We start from the raw sequence: 22,718 nt of genomic DNA, 5'->3' as shown, positions 1-22,718 counted from the left end.
GTTATTCTATAAGATTGCTAATGTAATATGAAATTAGTGATATATAATTATTACTGAGTATTATTCTTTTTATACATGACTTTAATATTTGTAAATCAAGTGATTCGCCATATTAAAAGAAAAAGAAAATGCATGATCCCCTCAATAAATGCACTAAGATTATCTGTAATAAAAATTCAAAGATAAACACTTTTGTGGGAGGTGTTCCCAAGCAGTGTTCAGCAATGTTTGGCCTGGGTGTGCAGACCAGCAGGCCTGGTATTTATTCTTGGTGATGTGATGATTCTAAAGCCCATAGTACTGGAGATTACCAGAATCACCTTAACTGTGTTTGGGGATCATCAAAGGCATAACTATGTGTGGGAGCTACCAGTGCTATACCAGGTGTTATTCAAGTGACCATGCAGTTTTATATTTCATAGCTAGGATAAACTTGGGGTTTCCCCAGGCAAAGCAAGCCCTCCATCCCTTTAAGCTCTCTCCCTGAAACTCTTTTACTTGTTGGCGGGGGGAGTTTATACCCATTGTTCTTAGGGGCTCAGGAGCCTGATGCGTGGGCCCATGTTGCTCAAGGGCAGTATGTCATCGAGCACCACTTCCACCGTGTTATTTTAGAATTTCCTAAATAGAATAATAAGGCAAGAAAAAAAAGGTATAATGACTAATGAGGATAACGTTCACAAAATGCCCATAATTTTCAGATTATGGGACATTCAAAACTCCATCAAGTAACATTGATATATAAGTGTAAGATAAAAATAATAACCAGAATATGGCCATACATAAATCTAGCATTCATATTAGATCAAGAACAAATAGAAGACTTTTACAAATATAATTTATAATTACATAAAATATAAATATCTAGAAATAAATCTAATACATGACGTGTCAGATTACTAATATAAAAACTATATAATTTAATTGGGAGAAATTAAATTAAAACAGCATTTTCATCACTTGGAAGACAGTACTGGCAATTGTCCCCTAATCAAAACATAGGCGCAGAATAATCCGAATAAAAATCCAGAAGGTTTTGTCTTAAACTGGCATGCTGATTCTGAAACTATGCTGCAAACTTAAAGAACTAAGAATTACAATACTAATATGCAAGCAAGAACAAAGTAGACTTATATCTACTACACACTGTTATAACTGTAGTGATTGTGAAAAGATAGCTTTATTACACTAACAAACAAGTGAAAGAGAAGCAAATTCGGAAAACATATTTACAGTTCCAACAGAATAGAACAGAAACCAGGACTATCTATGTGTAATAATAGTGTAAAAGAAATGACTTTTTGAAGAAAGATGCTGGCTTAAAATCACATGGGAAAAATAAAATTATCCAAATCTCACATTTTATAAGTAAATTTTTATTTATTTTATAAATAAAAATCAAATCCACATGCACTGTTAGTCTAATATGAAAGGCAATGTGATATAAATTGTTTTAAAATAGAGAATATTTTCAGAACCATGATTAGTTAAAGTTTTTATACATAGATTAGAAAAAGCATAAGCAAAAAGGAGAGGAAGCATGGGCTTTTTTGTGTAAGAAATAAAAAAACTTTAATTAAGGACAAACATGCAAGTCAAGATTAAAAAATTCATACTATAAAAGATCCATCAAAATACCCAGGAATGAAAGTAAAGATATTAAAGACACATGGCACACAAAAAGTAAATCTAACATGTACCTTTTAAGAAACCCTTCAAATGCCCAACAGGATAAATACAAAATCATAATATTAAATTGCTAAAAATAAAAGACAAAGAAAAATCTTAAGAATAGCTGAAGAAGGGAATACTAAAAAGATGTTAATGTGGTAATCAAAATAATAGTCCTTTAACACATTAATGCTGGTGCTGCAATTTGTGTTAATTAAGCCACATCCAAGTGTGTACCACTGGTGTATGTGCCAGTGTCAATATTTAACAATGCCCAAGTCTCAATTCCAGAGCCACTGAATGTTATCTAATATGGCAATAAGGAATTTTTCAGAATTCATTTAGGACGAAATGTGGATATTACCTTGATTATTATGGTTGGGTAATCTAATCCAAAAAATTCTTAAAAGTAGAGGAACTTTTCATAACTGTAATCTGACACAGAGAGGTATCAGATTAAATAAAGGCCAGGAGATGCATGTTGATAGCTTTGCTAATGAGGGACAAGAAATGTGGATGAGTGCCAGAAGTTAGTAAGGCATGAAAGTAAATCCTTTCCTCGAACCTTTAAAGAAACAACCTGGTTTGATACCTTGATTTCAGCCTAGTGAGATCTGGTTTTAAATAAAATAAAAATATTTTATATCATATAAAACATAGATCATCAATCTGAACCAGTAATTTTGTGGTAATTAGTTATGGCAACAATAATTACCATGTTTCATGGAATATCCATCACAACTGCATAATTATGGCACCATTTTTAGTGCCAGCACATTAAAATAAGCTTCACAGGGGCTGGAGCAATAGCACAGCTCCAGTTCTAGAAAATATGAAGTCATGAGTCATGAAATTTGCTTTTAAGTGGATGGATATGGAAAGTATAATACTAAGTGAAATTAGTCAGAAAGAGAGGGACAGACATTGAATAACTGCACTCATTTGTGGAATATAAAATAATATAATATGAGACTGATACCCACAGAAGTAGAGACAAGGGCCAGGAATATTGCTCCATGGTTGGAAGACTGCCTCATGAGCTGGGGGAGAAGGCAGCTGGAATAGAGAGGGGATCATTCAGAATGGGAGATATATGCTGAAAGTAGATAAAGGACAGGAGGAATTGAGCCCGGATCGGGCACATGCAAGGCAAACGCCCTACCCGCTGGACAGGATGTAAAAATATACCGGTATTTAATACTGATATCTAAAGGACTGGAGAGATAGCACAGGGGGTAGGGCGTTTGCCTTGCACGCTGCCGACCCGAGTTCAATTCCTTCATCCCTCTCGGAGAGCCCAGCAAGCTACCGCTACCAAGAGTAAGCTCCCCGTGGCATATTTGATATGCCAAAGACAGTAACAAGTGTCACAATGAAGACGTTACTGGTGCCCGCTCGAGCAAATCGAGGAAAACGGGACTACAGTGCTACAGATAAAGAACCAAATGTGATAGCCTCTCAGTATCTGTATTGCAAACCATAATGTCCAAAAGCAGAGAGAATGAGTATGGGGGAAACTGTCTGCCACAGAGGCAGGGGGAGGGATGGGATGAGGGGGGATACGGGGGATATTGAAGGTGGAAAATGTGCAGTGGTGGAGAGATGGGTGTTCAATCACTGTATGACTGAAACTCAAACATGAAAACTTTGTAACTGTATCTTCATGGTGATTCAATTAAAATAAAAGAAGAAAAAAAATTTTAAATAATGAAAAAAAAAATCCTGGGAATATTACTGACACTAAGGGACCTGTAACAGTTTTTAACTGAAGACAAGTGGCGGTCTGGCACTAGCAAAACAAAAACTAGATTCATACCAAGGGTATTTGGGGGGATGGATCACTCAGAATTTTTAAATGAACCACTCAGTAAATCTGAAGACTGGAGAGAATCTGCCATACATAAAGTTTTATGATCTCACAGTGACTAATCTTTTCTAAAAGTTCATGACAAAACAGTTGCTAAATTCTGCAGCTTGCCAGATTGTAGACAAACATGCTAATCTAAAAAGGACTTAGAAAAAAAAAGTGACATTCAGTCATATGTTGCTAAAAAGATAAAAAGCTTATTGGGAAGAAAGACTAATAATATAGTAGATAAGAGTTAAAACGCTCTGAAAAGAAGTAAATTGTCAGGATAATTCTTAGGCAAATTTCCTTGAGTTCATATGATTTGGGGTAAACATAAACTGGTCAAAGAACTAGTATTGATGAATAAAGAAACTACTAGATATCTTGGGAGGAGGGAGTAATGAATCATGAAGAATCTTAAAAGCTTGTTCAAAATAAATTTATTCTAACAATATACTTTTAAAAATATACCCATATTATCAGGAGTTGTATATATTTCTCAGGTGAAAAGTGACCACAAGTGGGAGATGTTTAAGAAGCTATGTTGTTTGAAGCCAATGGTATCTTCAAAGCTGACACGCCACTGGCCAAGCAAGTGAAAACAGAGATAAATAAACGGGACTATCTCAAACTAAGAAACTTCTGCACCTCAAAAGAAACAGTGACCAAAATACAAAGACAATCTACAGAATGGGTAAGGATATTTACGCAGTACCCATCAGATAAAGGGTTGATATTAAGGATATACAATGCACTGGTTGAACTCCACAAGAAGAAAACTGCCAACCCGATAAAAAAAAAAAATGGGGTGATGAAATAAACAGAAACTTTCCCAAAGAAGAAATCCGAATGGCTGAGAGGCACATGAGAAAATGTTCAACATCACTAATCATCAGGGAGATGCAGATCAAAACAACCATGAGACATCATCTCACACCACAGAGACTAGCCCACAGCCCAAAAAACAAAAGCGACTGGTGTTGGCGTGGATGTGGGGAGAAAGGGACTCTGCTGCTGGGAATGCCACTGCTGGTGGGAATGCCGACTGGTTCAGCCATTTTGGAAAACAATATGGATGATTCTCAAAAAATTAGAAATTGATCTTCCATTTGACCCAGCAATTATCACTCCTGGGAATATATCCCGGAGAGGCAAAAAGGTATAGTAGAGATGACATCTGTATTTCTATGTTCTTTTTGCAGCACTGTTTGCAACAGCCACAATCTGGAAAAAAACAGAGTGCCCCCAAAACAGATGACTGGTTAAAGAAACTTTGGTACATCTACACAATGGAATACTATGTAGCTGTCAGAAAACACGAAGTCATGAAATTTGCATATAAGTGGATCAACATGGAGAGTGTCTTGTTGAGTGAAATGAGTCAGAAAGAAGGAGACAGACATAGAAAGGTTGCACTCATATGCGGAATATAAAGTAGCTGAGAGGTACAAACTTACAATGATGCAATTTCTGGCAGATATTTCTCTGGACTTAGTTACTAATATACTAAAATACTGAAATCCAAAACCGTGGGGCTGCTAGTGTGGCCACTTGACCTTATATCTCTTCATTCTCAGCAATGGAAAACAAATTATCAAATGCTTCCTTTTCAGCAGGACCGACTTTGGGGGGGAGAAACACCAAATAATAATAGTGAGGTTTTTTTGTTGAAATATTGAATGTAATCAAAGTAAAGTGAAAGTAAAGTGAAATTTATCAGTTACATAGGCGGGGTGGGGGGCTGGGGAGATGGGGGGTTTGGGGGAGGTATAGTGTGATTCTTGGTGGCAGAATATGTGCACTAGTGAAGGGATGGGTATTCGAGCATTGTATAACTGGGACCTAAACCTGAAAGCTTTGAAACTTTCCACATGGTGATTCAATAAAACAATACATTTAAAATAAAATAAAATAAAATAAATGTTCTATTAAAAAAAGAAGCTATGTTTAAGAATGATGGGAGTAGTGAAGCAATAAAATGAAATTTTTAAATTAAAGAAAAAGAATCTGTCAACATAGATCTTTGTACCCAAGTTTAAAAGTCTTTACATATTCAGTAGACATATCAACAAATAATAAGGAATAAAAATGAGAAAAATTTCCAGCAACAAGTCTTAGAAAAAACACTAAAGAAAAAATTTTCAGAGAAATGGGAACTTAAAATTTTTTTAAAGATCAGATATAATATATAGCTTGATAATATAAAAGCCATATATAGTACATACATACATGTATAATGTATATACATACATATATGTTCAGTTATGCAGATTATGTGGAATGTCACAATTAGTTTTGCTATTGTGACTTGAGAAAAAGCAACATTAACAAACATGCTGTCCATGGTCCAATAAAATTTTATTTTAAATAGAAGTCTGGGTTTTGCTTGTGGGATACAATTTATTGACTCCTGATATACAGCAATAAAAAAAATGAAGCACATGTCTTTCAAAAACATAATAATCAGTAAAGAAACTAGCACAAAAGAAAAATACTGAATAATTATATTTCTGAAATGGTGACAAACAAAAAGATCTAATCTAGATGTTGTGAGACAATAAAATACTGGCTGGGGGCAAATGTGTAGAGGTGTCAGAGGCTGTGTTTTCTTAGTGTAATGCCTCTTACTAATGGGTTCACTATGCGAAAACTCAGTGTGTAGTACAATTTAAGGTAAAATAATGAAATAAAATATTTCATCACAATAAAATACTTGATATTTTATAGAAAATAAAATATTTCATACAATAAAACATTTAAAAATACTTAAAATAGAAGAATTACAAAGCCAACTGAAATATCTGCAACAAAATTACGTGACAAGATATATCCATAAACTCCTGAAATATGAGACGATGGGAACAATTCACTAATAATTATGAGTTTGTGTAAGAACATCTGTTGAGGAGAAATCAGAAGAAAGCATCGAGTCATTGGATAAACCAGTAACATAAAATTAACACAAAAGTATCGACTCAAAAATCTTGTTGAGGGAGTTTAAGAATAGCAACTAAAATTGGAAGAGGTTTTCCCAAATTTCCATGGTATGAGACAAAGGGATTGCAGTAAATATTGAAGGAAGCTGGAGTAGTCTGGGACCCATTAACTCTCTAAACTAGCTGGCCAGTCATCTTCGAAGATAAAACTTTACACTGAATAGAAACATCTGGGAAAAGAATCAAAATTGAGGAGAGAAATGAAAGGAAAGAAAAATTCTATATAAAAATTGAGAAGAAAAAGAAAGCCAGGAAATTTTGGAAACTCAAGTTGTGATACTTCTGGAATATTTGATAAAAACAAAGAAAAAAATTTAAGAGAGTTCTGAAACTATAAGAATTAGAAAAGAATCTAAATAATATGTCCCCTTCTTCAGGAAAATAATTTCACAATAATATTCATCATGAATTAATTAAATTTTAGAAAATATTTGAAGAGCCAAGGTAAGAGCAAAAAAGAAACTATCAAAGAAAGCACACACACACACACACACACACACACGTGCTCACAAACAGATGGAAAATAAATTACCATGTTCTCGTGACCTGATAATTGACTAGTCCAGAGTTAAGTGATCTTACAAGAAAACGAGATAGAACATCAACATCTTTTATAATCTAGCTGAATAAACCACACTATCATTTCTACAATAGCCTACTACTTGCACAAATCAGTATATGCTGAGAAGAAACGACCTAAGGCTGAGAAGAAGCTACCTAAGGGTGAGAATACTAGCACATGAAAATAATTGGCAGCCATTTAAGAATTCTATTCAATTCCCTAATAAGATGAGAAAAAATTCTGATTTTAAAAATGCAATAGATATTTTAAAAGCCAGGAAAAAAGTTAAATATGAAAAATCAGAATAAGGAATGAAAAGATAATTTCACAAACAAAAAGACCAGAATGAAAGTAAATGAATTTGGGCTGGAGAGATAATTCAGAGGGTAATATGATCACTATGCACATAGCCGACCCAGGTCTGATCCCCAGTATCCTATACAGTCCCCTGAGCACCACCAGGAGTAATCTCTGACTGTAGTGTCAGAAGTAAACCCTGAGCACAGCAAAGTGTGGCATAAAAACAACAAAAAATAAAATGTAACAAAAGTGAATGAATAATCACAGCATATCATTGTACAAGACAAAATAACAAAAGGATGTTATTTTATAGAAATGAGGACATGACAGAAAATTGAGCATAAAATACATATTATGTGCAAATAAGATCCAACATGTGTAATAAGTAAAATTTGCTTTGCATTAGGGACACACCTAGTGGTGTTTGCAGGTTCATACAGTGCTGGGGATTGAACCTAGGACTCCTGCATGCAAGGCATATAGATGGTCCAAAGCTAATCTTTGGATCTAAGCTAATCTCTTAGGTCCAAAAAGAAATAAAAGAAACAAGCAAAAGAGAGAGTACATGCAATTTAAGGTCAAGAAATAGAACCAATATTGAGAATGATAATTTAAGAGCATGTTTGCCAAAATATTATACATTTTTACAAGAAATTTTGTAAGGCAAAGAAAATTTAATTTTAAGCTAACATTGATGGCAACATTCTACTGAGGGAAGATCAAGTAGCCTATTTAAAATAATCATGTAAGTCAAGGATTTTTATATTAATCCAAATTAATTTTAAGGCATAAAGACAACAAATGATTATTTGCAAGTCAGGAGATATTCTGTCCATGAAAATGAAAACATTATCATAAGAAAGTGAGCAGGACTAAATTTATATGTAGGACTAAATATAAAGATGTATATATGTACATATGTATACATATATACAGGTATAATAGTATATAATGGTATGTTCTCTGAAAATAGGTGTAATTATGAAAACAGAGAAAGGGAGAAAATGTGAATAGCTTAAAATATTCTTATAACATGAGTATCAATACTATACAGATTTTTTTGTTATCTGAAAATGTAACTTCTCATTAAAACAAATGAGAATTTATTTTAAGAAAAACTACTGCGTTAAGACTGGGTAAGAGACTGTACAAGATGAGCCTTGAAAGAGTTTGAGTCTATCAGGGTCATGTCAAAATGACTGGGAGTCAACATAAAGAGTTTCCTATTGGTCATGGCTGGGTCCCTTTAAGCACCAATAACATCCCATTAAGATTAATAGCTGGATTATATAAACACATGTCATATAGGTTCAAGTTTGTAACTTCAGAAAGATTGAAGAATAAAGGGCCAAAGATATAGTACAGTGAGTAAGGTTCCTGCCTAATATGCAGTTTACCCAGTTTGAAGCCCAACACCACATTTGGGCTCTTGAGCACTTCCAGGAAAGATCTATAAGCACGGAGGCACAAGAAAGTCCTCAGTACTGCCAAGTTTGGTTGCCAAAGAACCAAAAATTTGGGTCAGAACAATAGCACACCAGGGTAGGGCATGCAGCTGGCTAGGGTCTGATCCCTGGCGTCCCATACTGTAGTCCCTCAAAAACCAAAAATATAAAAAATTTAAAATACAAATAAAAAGTGAAACTAACTTCCCAATCTTTGAAGGGTGTTAAAAGGACAAAAACCTTTCTTATGAAAATTTAAAAAAATAAACGGTAAAATAAATGAAATGATTATATTTAAGTAATAAAATAAGCACTGTAGCACTGTTGTCCTGTTGTTCATCATTTGCTCGAGTGGGCATCAGTAACATCTCCATTGTGAGACTTGTTACTGTTTTTGGCATATCGAATGCGCCATGCGTAGCTTGCCAGGCTCTGCTGTGCAGGAGATACTTTTGGTATACTGCGGGCTCTCCAAGAGGGACGGAGGAATCGAACCCGGGTTGGCCGCGTGCAAGACAAATGCCCTACCTGCTGTGTTATCAATCCAGTTCAATAAAGTAAAAAATTAATAATAATTAATAAAATGATTCTGTTTAAATTATTATTCTAATAATTATATTTATGTATTATATAATAATTAAAATAATTTTATTTTGCTTTTCAATTATAGACATGGAAACAGTGACTAAATAAATAAAGGAAAGTTTTATTTTTAGAAGCATTCAAGCAAATAAATGAGGAATGGTGGCAAAATTGGAGTAGCACCAGTTTTATAACTCCCTTCCAGTATATCTCGGCATCTGGAGTTGCCACAGACAGCGAGAGGGAATATGAATGACCTATTATGTGCTTGTTGCTGAAAGATATCCAGTTCTTGAAAACAAAAACAAAACAAAAATTGATTAATTCTCTAGATACCACTACAAACTTCAATATTGTAGAAAAAAGGATTTTCAACTACACCAAAAATCTTATGGGAAGCTCAATCTTTCAATAAATAAAAATGTAAGAAAAACACAGTGCTGGAATAAAAGTGATGGAGAAGCTTAATGACTCTTAAAAAATTAAAAGGCCTATTTAATTGTTTTTTAAAGAAGAAATACTCCCTGAAGGATACTATTAAGAAAAGCAAGGAAATAATTTCCATTAAAATCAGTAGACTGGGTTACTCTTAGCAGCAAAAGAGGCTGTGATTTTACCGGGCAACATGGAGGGTTACTTAGGTTTCTGGCTAGATGCTATATTTCAATAGAACGGTGTTTCATAGAACATTTACTTTTTAAAAAACTATGGTCCCCCAAGTAACACCAGGAGTGGTCCTTGAGTACAGAGCCAGCAATAAACCCTGGGTATTACCAAGTGTAACACCAAAATTTAAAAAAAAAATAGTTTATTCTTTAAATTTTATTCTTTAAATGTAAATACTTCTATAATAATGTTTCAACTTAAAATTGAAAAAAACCAATGATCAGTTATTAAAAATTAAAACTGTCAGATTCAAAGTAGCAGTATAACTAACAGCTAGTTATACTACACAAATGAGATTGTGTAGATGAAATTGTTTAGTAGCTGAAAATAATTGCCAACTTAGAATTCTAGAGACGATAGGGGCTGGAGCAGTAGTACAGTGGCTAAGGCAATTTCCTTGTACTTGTCTGACCTGGGTTGGATTCTTGGTGTCCCATATGATCCCCCGCGTTTGCAGGAGCAATTTCTAAAGTGCAAAGCCAGGAGTAACCCCTGAGCACCCAAACAAATGAAAAAAGTCTACATAAGACATATATAATTTTTTTGGTAAATAAACTTACAGATAAAAGAAAAAATGAAACCATCTGGTAGAAATCATATCTACTAACATTAAAGAAGATACTAAAATAATATCACAAAAAGTAATTAAGGAAGCTTGGGGATGCTTGGTGAACAGTGGCAAAATGATAAAACAGGAGCTGGAGCAATAGTAAAGCGGGTAGGACATTTGCCTTGCACGCAGCAGACTCAAATTCGATTCCCAGCATCCCATGTGGTTCCCTGAGCACCGCTAGAAGTAATTCCTGAGTGCAAAGCTAGGAGTAATTCTTGTGCATCGCTGGGTGTCCATCGCCAAAAAAACCAAAAAAGGATAAAACATGATTATACTCAAATGGATATCATTTATAGACAACATAATATATGATAACATATGCAAAATGTAATAAAGAGTAGTAACAGTAGTCATGAGGAAGATAAAATTAACATGCCCTTGTATTAAATTTCTTAAATTTTAATAAGTATACATATTCAGCCTTTAATATAACAAAATAGAAAATGAAAATGTACAAGTTAGGGCCGGAGCAATAGCACAGCGAGTAGGGCATTTGCCTTGCACGCGGCCGACCCAGGTTCGGTCCCCGGCATCCCATATGGTCCCCCAAGCACTGCCAGGAGTGATTCCTGAGTGCAAAGCCGGGAATAACCCCTGAGCATCGCTGGGTGTGACCCAAAAAGCAAAAAAAAAAAAAAAGTACAAGTTACTTTGAAAGAATTAAAAAATATAAAATTAATGAAAGGAAGTTAAAATAGAAGGAAAAAAATAAGTTTATCCAAAAAATACTAAATTCAATATTAACAGATCAATAAATCTCTTTTTTTTAAATTTTACTGAATCACTGTGAGATAGTTACAAGCTTTCATGTTTGGGTTACAATCACATAATGATCAAACACCTATCCCTCCACCAGTGCACATTCCCCACCACCAATATCCCCAGTATACCCCCACTTTCCCACCTTCCCCCTGCCTCCATGGCAGACAATATTCCCCATACTCACTCTCTGCTTTGGGGCATTATGGCTTGCAACACAGATACTGAGAGGTCATCATGTTTGGTCCATTATCTACTTTCGGCACACATCTCCCATCCCGACTGATTCCTCCAAGCATCATTTTCTTAGTGATCCCTTCTCTATTCCCTCTGCCTTCTCCCCTCCACTCATGAAGCAATCTTCCAACTGGAAGATTGTATCTACTGTCCTTGGGTATCAGCCTCATGTGATGTTATTCTATACTCCACAAATGAGTGCAGTCTTTCTATGTTTGTCCTTCTCTTTCTGACTCATTTCACTTAGCATGATACTCTCCATGTCTATCCATTTATAAGCAAATTTCATGACTTCATCTCTCCTAACAGCTGCATAGTATTCCATTGTGTAGATAAACCAAAGTTTCTTTAACCAGTCCTCTGTTCTAGGGCACTTGGATTGTTTCCAGATTTTGCCTAGTAAATCTTACAATTAAAATAAAATCACTACTTTAGGTTAAGAGAAGTTAGTAAAAAATACCACTTAAATATAAACTGAAAAGTTGAAAGAGTAAGAAGACAATACCTGCAAAACACTAATCAAATGAAACCATTTTAGGTATAGCAATATCAAATAAAGTAGAATTTTTTAAAAGTGTTACTAGAGATAAAGATATTTACAGTTCACAAATATGTACATTATCATCATCATTATCATCCCGTTGATCGTCGAATTTCCCGAGCGGTCTCAGTAATGTCTCCATTTATCCTAGCCCTGAGATTTTAGAAGCCTCTCTTTACTCGTCCTTTCCAACGATGCCACATAGGAAGCTCTTTCAGGGTCAGAGTAATGAGACCCATCATTGTTACTGGTTTGGGAATATGAATACACCATGGGGAATTTGTGAGGCTCTCCTATGCGGGCAGAAAACTCTTGGTAGCTTAGCAGGTTCTCCCAGACGGAGAAGTGGGCTATAAGATGTCACACTTCCGGGAGCTTGGTTTTGAGTCTCTGGATGTTGACCGTTGGTGGGATTACATGGCGCTGGGGGCAGTCCCTGGGTGTGACCTCCTAGCTACTGTAAACATTTTGTTGGATATTTTTTCTATGAAGCTAACAAAGAAAAGATACACTGTCCTATTTTAACTATCAATAGAGTAAATATGCACTGCATTTCTGTATTGTCCACTTGATTATAATGTACTTTCATTTTAATATACTGCTAATTTTTATTTTAATATGATTTAAAATTTATTAATTTGTTTTATGTTAAGGTGATTTATTAATGTTTTTATACATGTGTGCATGAGAAATTTTGATATCTCGTTGCTCATCGATTTGCTCGAGCGGGCACCAGTAACGTCTCCACCATTGTGAGACTTGTTGTTACTATTTTTGGCATATCGAATACGCCACAGGTAGCTTGCCAGGCTCTGTGAAAGGGGCAGAGTAATCAAACCCAGATTGGCTGTGTGCAAGGCGAACGCCCTACCCACTGTGTGTGTGTGTATACATATATATATATATATATACACACATATATTTTTTATTTTTGTAGTGTTCTGTACTTCAATTTTCACTCTTGTTTTGCCATTTTAGGATAAAGGTTGACTTTATATAGTCATTTGGGAAGGTTTTTTTTAATAACTTTTTCTTTGGAATACTTTTTTATTTTTTTGCTTTTTGGGGGTCACACCTGGTGATGCTCAGCAGTTACTCCTGACTCTGCACTCAGGAATAACTCCTGGCGGTACTTGGGGGACCATGTGAGATGCTGGGAATAGAACCCGGGTTGGCCGTGTGCAAGGCAAATGCCCTACCCACTGTGCTATTGCCCCAGCCCCACGGTTTGATTTTTTAAAGAACGTCTAAGACTGATATTTTGCAAGTCTAAGACTTGAAGGGCAGACCTGCAACCATAAAACTAGAAGAAAGAATAGGTGACCTGTTCCACAGAAGAAAGCATATGCATATCTATGCTCCAGGACCCTGATATCAGAAATGTAACTGGAGACTAAACTCCATTTTGAGGATAATGAAAGACTAAAAAATTGAGATTAAATAAAATTTTAAATAATTTACATATCAAAAGAAACATTTACATATAAAAAGAAACTACTTGTAGGAATGAAAAATGCAACAAAGGAATTAGAAAAAGAATTTTAAAAAATGTGTTGTTTTCGGGCCACACTTGGTGGTACTCAGGGGTTACACCTGGCTCAGGAATCACTCCTGACAGGCTCAGGGGACCATATGGGATGTCTACAAGGCAAGTGCCTTACCCACTGTACTATCTCTCCAGCTCCAGAATAAGATATTTACATCATATCCAATAAGGGGTTGGTGTCCTAAGTATATAAAGAACTCACAACTCAACAGTAATGCAAAAAATTGACGAAGATCTTGACAGTTCCCTAAAAAAGACATATATAGCTCTGGTTTTTCTTTAAATCACATAAATCTTTTGCTTTTCAAAAAAAGACTTACAGATGGCCCAGAAACTCATGAACAAATGTTTAACATCATTTATTAGGGAGATACAAATAAAAATCTTTTTGCGATATCACCTTGTGCCTGTGAAAACGGCCTATATGAAATGACTGGAAGCCACAAGGTTCATGAAAACATAGAGTAAGAAAAACTCTGGATCTATTGCTGGTCAGACTATATGTAAAATGGTGCAACCACTATAGAAAATTGTATGAAGAGTCCTTAAAAGATAAAAACGGAAATTCCTTAAGATCCAGTAGCACCATTCATATACATTTTCCAAAGCACATGAAAATACTAATTTCATAGAACAGTTGTGTTCATATGTTCATATGAACACTGAAGACAATGAAATACTGAAACAATGAACCACACTTTTTAGGAGAGATGAATGGAATTTGAAGTGACTAAGCTAAGTAAAATAAGGAAGGAAACGACAATTTCAAATGATTTCAACTCATATGTTAAACAGAAATAAATCCCAAAATTTCTACTCTTGTGCATTTGCTGTCCCCACCCCTCTGCCACTTTGTTACCATCTGAACTCTTATCAGCTTCCTTCTGGCCAAATAACTCTCTAACTTCTTTTCACATCCTGCTGACTGTAATTCCAATCTGGTTTATTTGAAATTATTTTAGTTTTACTGTTTTGTTGGATGCTTTACTGGATATAAATGTCTACAGTTATTGGTAGTTTATTTTCTGTGACATTTTAAAGAAGTGATTCTACTGCTACAGCTTGGAGTGGGAGGAGAGCAAAAAGAATGAGTAGAAATGTCCTTCCAGTGACTGCGTGGCACTGGAACATTGGTGGCAGGGAAGGTGTCAAACATATAGAGAGGCATCAAGTTGTCTCTCTGAAATTCTACAGTCCGATAAACCAACAGACAGAACAAAGAATGGTATTCTGTTTTCTTTAGAGGTTTGGAAGAACTCATCAGAGAGACCTCCTGAAACTGATGTTCTGTTTTAATTCTTGTTTGGCCCAGGGGAATTTGAGATTATTCTCTTCCATCCAGGCTGGTGGCACAGGGTCAGAGAACACTGTGCTACTTACACCCTGCAGTGCCAAGGGTCACCTACGGTATTCCAGCCTACAGGGTTGTACCCAGTGATGCTCAGAGGATCATCCGGTGCTGGGGATCAAGTCAAAATTAATTGCATGCAACTCACCCCTATACTGTCTATCTTTCTAGTGCTGAAAGATTGTTTTGTGCCTTTGTGGTGGAGGGCAGGGGGGCATACCTGGCTGGGATCAGGGCTCTGTTCTCAAAAATCACTACTGGTGGTACTTATTAAATTGGAGTCTGCCACATGCAGATAATACAGAAATCTCCGTACTATCTCTCTCTGGTGCTTGTAAATGTCTTTACTTAAAAATTAATTTCTTTAACAGATTATTCTTTTAAGATGATCCAGAAAGTTAGGTCTTTTAGTAAGTTTGCAAGAGTTTCACAGCGATGATACAGCAAAATAGGACAGAATTATCAAATTCAAATACATTTTTAAAAATTAAAATTAAAAAAATTAAACTATTCTGATGCTTTTAAATTTTAGAGAAATCAGAAAAACCATTAGATAATATAAGAGACACAGTATAAAATGTTTAAATTAGAAAAACTGGAGATTCAGAAGGAGAGTAAAGAGATATTGGGATAGAAGCAATGTTTAAAAATGAATGTCTTTGGATAAACTGTTAACAAACATTGATACACAAATGCAAAAAGTTTACAGAGAGAGAGTATAATATTAAGGCACTTGTCTTACTTGTGACAGACCCTCTTTTGATCCCTGGTACTGTAAATGATTCCTTAAGCACTATCAGAAGGAAAACCTGAGCACCACCGGGTATCTGCAGCCCCGCAAAAAAAAATTCTGAAAATTTAACATAAAATTCTCCCTCAAAAGCACATTTAAATTAATAACACTAGGATTATTAAACACAAAGTAGAAAACAAATAGCAAGTATACTGGGGGGGGGTGGAATCCCTTGTTTAAATAGTTTTCAACGGAAAAAAACCCGCCAGTCAAAAATGACAATGGTTTCCTTAAAATGCCAAAAATGATTTCAAATAAACTATAATTTGTAGCCAGCAGAATGACAATAAAGCAACATTAAAGGGAGTTCCTTATTTACTTTTATTTTTTATTTTGGGCACTATGGTTTACAAACTGTTATTAATAGGATTTCATACATGAATTATTACAGTATCACACCTTCCAACCAGGTGTCTACTTCCCCACGTAGTCCCAGTGTCACTCACCCCATCCCCTCTACCCTGTAGTAAGCTTTCTACTGAAGACCCAAGTTCTCAGTCTCTGTTGCCTTTGGGTATCTGTTATTCCCCTAGTGTTTCTTCATATCGTACATATGAAAGAGATCATCTTGTGCTGTCCATCTCCTTCTGAATGACTTCACTTAGTATTAATACTCTCCAGCAACATCCTTGTGGCAGCAAATTTCATTTTCTTCTTACAGCCAAGTAGTATTCCATTGCATATGATAGTTTCTTTATCCAATCATCTTTGACTTGAATATTTGGGCTGTTTCCAGATTTTGGCTATAGTGAATAGTGCTGCAATGAACATAGGGTACAAATGTCTTTCCAGAGTTGAGCTTTTGGATCCCTGGAGTAGATGTCCAGAAGTGGAATTGCTGGGTCATATGGAAGGCTCAATTCCTAGTTTTTGAGAAGTGTCCATATTGTATCAAAAGAAGGCTGGACCAGTCAACATTACCAACAGCAGTGAATGAGGGGCACTTAAAGAGAGTTCTTTAGACAAAAGGTAATTGACTTGAATTAAGATGGGAACATGAAATTAAGTAAAGAGTAGGACATGGATAGACATTACTATACAATAAAATGAGGATTTTTATATTTGTAGAATTTGAACATGATACCAGATATGCGAAAGAGAACAAGAGCAGGTTTTAGTCCCAAATTATTCAAAAATAAATAATTTGGCATGCATGCATATTGAAATACACGTAACCAAGAGTTAAAAAAATTATTAACTGTAAAAAAGAAACTTATAACTACTGATCCAAACAACAGCATTATCTACAGAAAATTCTAGATTTTTTTTGGGGGGGTCACACCCAGTAGTGCTCAGTACTTCATTCACAGCTCTGAGATCATTCATAGTGGTGGGGCTCAGGGGACCATGAGGGGTGCTGGTAATCAAACCCAAGTCAGTCACGTGTAGGGCAAGCACCTCGCTCACTATACTATTTCTTTAATCTCTACATTTTTATTCTTTTTTTGGGGGGATCAGTCATTTCAGGGGATCAGTCATTTCATTCATTTATTTTTTAGGGGATCAATCATTTTAGGGGATCAGTCATTTCATTTATTCAAGGTATAAGCCACAACCGCAGGCCCTTATTATATGACCTTTTATCATATATGTATATATGGCTTGGGGACATTTTCTCATCTCATACATTCCCTTCTCATTTGGTTAATAGCTCCCTTTCTGGGAACATTTTTACTCTTAAAAAGGTAAAATTCACGTACTATTCACAGGTAAATATTTTAATTATGTAGGTGAAAAACAAAGGTTGAAAAGAAAATACACATATAAATTTACTAAAAGGATTGCATAGTACAATGGTATAGAAGGTATGGAGCAACAGAACAGCAGGTATGACATTTGCCTTGTGTGCAGCCAATATGGGTTTAGATTCCTGGCACCCAATATAATCCCCAGAGCTCCACAGGTGTGACCCCTGAGTGCAGAGCCAGGAGTAAGCTCTGAGCACCAATGGGTCTGGCCCCCATAAAAAATAAACTAAAAAATAAAAAAAATAAAAATAGTATAGCATTATAACTATACTATTATCAATATTATTAAGAAATATTACTAAAGAGGAACATAATAGAACCAGAGAAAAATAGAAACCATCTATAGTCATGAGAATTGAACTTTTTGGAAACTTATTACCTGCCACTAAAGAAGAAACATCACGCCAATTAGAGTATATAACCGTGAAAGCAAAGAAACAAATAGAAGTCTTTAGGAGAAAATGTAATAGTAGACAACTCAAAGTAGACAAAAATTCTAAAAATACTAAGAATAAATTGGATTATTTAACTTCTTTAAGCAAAAATTTAAAAGCTTGGGGCCAGAAAGACAGTAAATAGGTAAGATGCTTGCCTTATATGTGGCCGACTAGGGTTAATACCCAGTTCCAAATATAGTCCCTTAAGCAAAATCACTTCACCCCACAAAATGAAGGGCTGGAAATGCAAGATACAGAGTAGAAAGGAGGTGGGGTAGAAATTGCAAAACATAGTTATCAAAGGCTCATATCAAAGAATGTACTTGGAACTCATAACAACAACAACAAAAAGGTGGAAGAAGATATTCCAGTACAAATATGGTTAAATAACTTGAAGAAGCACAAGGAATATATATATATGGAGGAAGCGGTCAACAGGTACAAAATTCCAGTTATAAGTACAAGGAATGTAACATACATGAGTATTGTTAGCACTGCTGTATGGTATATAGGAAAGCTATATAAATCCTAAGAATTTACAATTATAAGAATTACCAAGTTGTACACCTTGAATTTACAAAGTGATACATGTCAGTTCTATGCCAAAAAATAAAAACCTGAAAATATACAAAGCCAAAAAACATATTCACTAGTCATCAGAAACAACCTATTATTAAAACAATGGTTAAACAATTATTAAAAAAATTTTTTAAATAACTTTTTATTTAACAAAATGAAAATGCACATAAACATCAGACAAACAACTATGAACGGACCTCTGTGGGGAATCCTTGGCCCACTGCCCACCTCCTCTAGAGGGTAGTTCTCCGAAGCCCTCCCTTTTACTATCTGTGGTCTGTGCCCTCTTTTTTACTATCAATTGAATTGTAAGCTACTAATGTTGCAATGTAGACTCACACCAATAAAATCATACTCTACTAATACTACAATTGGCGGGAGTCATAAAGTGAAATCTTCCATTTTACTCTGAAAGCTAGCACTGTTGATATGAGAGCCTAGAAGATTAAAACCAGGAGTGACACAAAAGTCCATCAAAGAGAAATAAATAAACCTCCTTCAAAATACAAATTTCTTTTTTTTTTTTTTTTTTGCTTTTTGGGTCACACCCAGCAATGCACAGGGGTTACTCCTGGCTCTGCACTCAGGAATTACCCCTGGTGCTCAGGGGACCATATGGGATGCTGGGAATTGAACCCGGGTCGGCCGCGTGCAAGGCAAACGCCCTACCCACTGTACTAATTTCTCACCATTCTTCATTCCCCCACTGAGAACCAAATCTATTTGCAAGAAGTGAAATTTCTATAGCATTGTAGCATTGTCATCCCATTGTTCATAGATTTGCTCGAGCAGGCACCAGTAACATCTCCATTGTGAGACTTGTTGTTACTGTTTTTGGCATATAGAATATACCATGGATAGCTTGCCAGGATCTGCCATGTGGGTGGGATACTCTTGGTAGCTTGCCGGGCTATCCAAGAGGGAGAGAGAAATCGAACCCAGGTAGGTGTGCAAGGCAAACGCCCTACCGGCTGTGCTATCGCTCCAGTCCTGGAATTTCTGTATACTAAAATTTTTTTTCCAAATTTTGAAGACTTTGAGATAATTATCACTAAGTCACTATTCTCTGAGATAATTATCATTAATATTGTTTGCAGTTCAGATGCTTTGTTAAATATTTTTGCATGACTAGTGTCAACCAGAATGTTAGACATGCTGCCCTTTAAACACATGGATTTCCACCATATGGCAATTGTACAATTCTCTTCTCTTCCAAATGACTGACCATTGCAAGCTTTAAGCATCTTTAGTGGCTTTCTTGCATGATTCTAGAAAGTCTTCAACAGAAACTTTTTTTTAGAAATTAACATATAAATATCTTGGATGCGCCCGATATAATTTCAAGACATGTTTTACCCGGTCATGGATCTCATCACAGTTTGGAGATGAACACCAATCAGAATGGAATCTGTGGGCATACAAAAACAAAGATGACTTATAGCCAGAGGAGTAAAAAAATCAATCTTTTCAAACAGCACATAATGATAGTAAGTTTTCCTTATCTCTATTTGATAACACAAAGATTAAGACATTTTTGCTTTCTGCATAAAGAAAAATTAAATTATATAAATCAAAACTAAATGTTTATAATATATATCATTTAAAATTCAATCATGTTTATTCCTTAGGGTTAAGGCAAACAGAGCCAGAAAGTGTCTCAGTGGGCTAGAGCATATACTGTGCATGGGAGAGACCCAGGTTCAATCCCTACCTTCACATCTGGTCTCCTGAGTAATGCCGGAGAACTCCCGAACAAGCAGCCAGGAGCAGCCCCTGAGCACTGCTATACGTGGCCCCAAAGGAAAATAACAAAAACAACAGAACAAAGGTAAAAAAAAAAAAAAACTGGATGATTCTCTCTTGAAGCAGATAATACCACTTCTCTATAATCTGCTACTTAAATACAACTTTAGCACTGTTGCACTGCTGTCCCATTGTTCATCCATTTGCTCGAGCAGGCACCAGTAACATCTCCATTGTGAGACTTGGTACTGTTTTTGGCATATCAAATACGCCACGGGTAGCTTGCCAGGCTCTGCCATGCAGGCAGGATACTCTTGGTAGCTTGCTGGGCTCTCTGAGAGGGATGGAGAAATCGAACCTGGGTTGGCCAAGTGCAAGGCAAATGCCCTACTCGCTGTGCTATTGCTTAAAAATAAATATTGAAAACCAGGAAAGAAAAGCATGATGTTATTAGTCGGATTATCAAAATTAAAAAAACAAAGCAACCATTTTTTTCCCTTTCTTTGGCCATTCTCAAACTCAAATGAGTGCAATTAAACTGCTTTGCTTCTTACAAGTAATATAAAAAATTTCTAAATCCATCTGGCTACAATATATCTCTATGAAGTTGCTGATAATTCCTTTACAAAGAAATGTATACTAAATGCTAACAGGTTATTTAAATGTTTGCCTAGTTTTCTCTCAATTTATAACCACAAAGTGACAATTTTATAGGTGTACATACAATAAAAACATTAAGTAGAACAAGTGATTTACATAATCTGCTTCAAGGAATGTAATAAATAATAGCTCCGCTATATCTAAATGCTCATCTTTGGCATTTGTCAAAGGATTTGCTATTGCATCTATGCAAATATACTGCAGACTCTATTCGCTATATCTTGAAAATCTGATAGCTGAACAAGAGGCTTCTTCTTTTAGGAGGTGTCCCAAAGGTACCACCAGAGGGGCCACTAGTCTGTGCTGTAGTGTAAGAAATGATCGCTTAGCACTCTAACTCCATTTCCAAAATAAAAAGCTTATGTATGATTAAAGAGAATACCAGCTCCCTTTTAATTAGATTTGCTAGTCTTATTTTAATAATAACTCTAGAGCTTTCTACAAATTATTATATTTCATAATATTAATATTTATACAGAAAACTGCTTAAGAACATGATCTTAGTGCCTATTAGTGCTGAAAAGGATAGAGCAGAAAGAATACGCAGCCAATTTTATTCACTTTTGGTTGTATTTTTGTTTTGGGGTCACACCTGGCAGTGCTGAGGGATTATTCCTGGCTCTGCACTCAGAGATCGCTCCTAGAGGGTTCAGGGCACCTTATGGGCTGGCAGGAATCAGACCCTAGTCAGTCACGTGCAAACCAAGTGCCCTGCTGACTATCCCTACAGCCCACACAGCCAATTTTAATGCAGATTCGCATGATTCTCTTTAAACTGCACTATGATGTTAAAATGGCTTATACTTGGTTTTGTAAATATACTTGGTTATACTTGGTTTTATAAATGGTTTTGTCAACTGACACATATGAAATCTTTGAGAACACATTAGGTTAAAAGTATGTTCTAAACTGCCTCCTGTCATATCTAGATAATGAAGTTTGTCTTGTTTTGGTTGCATAAGTTTTTTATTATATTTATATTCTTTTTAATAATATGTTTGACCAAAGATGACATCAAGATCTTCAAAACTAACCACACAATGGCATAAGGAGTGAACACCTAAAATGCAACAGATTTTCAAACTTAGTGTGCCTTGTTATATATGACTTTACTGTGTAGGTGTACTTGACAGTACTAAGTTTTGTTAACAGTGCTATTTTACAGAGATACAGGTTTAAGAGTCCTGTGTATTTTTTAAATCTCACAAATGATTCCAATAATTCTATGTCTATCCCTCTCCTTCTGCCTCATTTCACTGAGCATTATACTCTCCATGTCTATACATTTATAAGTGAATTTCATAACTTCATTTTTCCTAACAGTTGCATAGTATTCCACCGTGTAGAAGTACCATAGTTCTTTAACCAGTCATCTGATCTCGGGCACTCGGCTTGTTTACAAATCCTGGTTATTGTGAATAATGCTGCAGCAAAAATAGAAGTGGAGAAGGCTTTTCTGCAATGTGTTTTTGGGCTAAGAGGACTGGTCCACAGTTAGAAGTCTCAGGTGCTGGGAGAGAAGGCAGTTGGGAAAGAGAAGGAACCACTATGATAAAAATAGTTGGAAATTATCACTCTACATAAGAACTACGTGCTGAAAATGGGTGAGGGAGCAAGCATGATAACCTCTCAGTATCTGTATT

General features: G+C 35.6%; 1 protein-coding gene across 1 annotated transcript in view; it reads right to left on the bottom strand.

The window, feature by feature from the left end:
* Nucleotides 1-22,718, bottom strand: part of SPATA6 (spermatogenesis associated 6) — a 94,337-nt gene that overhangs the window by 14,908 nt on the left and 56,711 nt on the right. Inside the window, exons 11-12 of the mRNA XM_055138391.1 lie at nucleotides 20,029-20,080; nucleotides 2,655-2,727 (exon numbers count right to left, since the gene is read on the bottom strand). Coding sequence (XP_054994366.1) covers nucleotides 2,655-2,727; nucleotides 20,029-20,080 — 125 coding nt within the window. The remainder of the gene's footprint in view (nucleotides 1-2,654; nucleotides 2,728-20,028; nucleotides 20,081-22,718) is intronic.

Source organism: Sorex araneus, chromosome 5, assembly GCF_027595985.1.
Source record: "Sorex araneus isolate mSorAra2 chromosome 5, mSorAra2.pri, whole genome shotgun sequence".
Lineage (NCBI taxonomy): Eukaryota > Metazoa > Chordata > Mammalia > Eulipotyphla > Soricidae > Sorex > Sorex araneus.
Note: the sequence above shows the minus strand (reverse complement) of the source record. Positions and strands in the feature narration are given on the sequence as shown.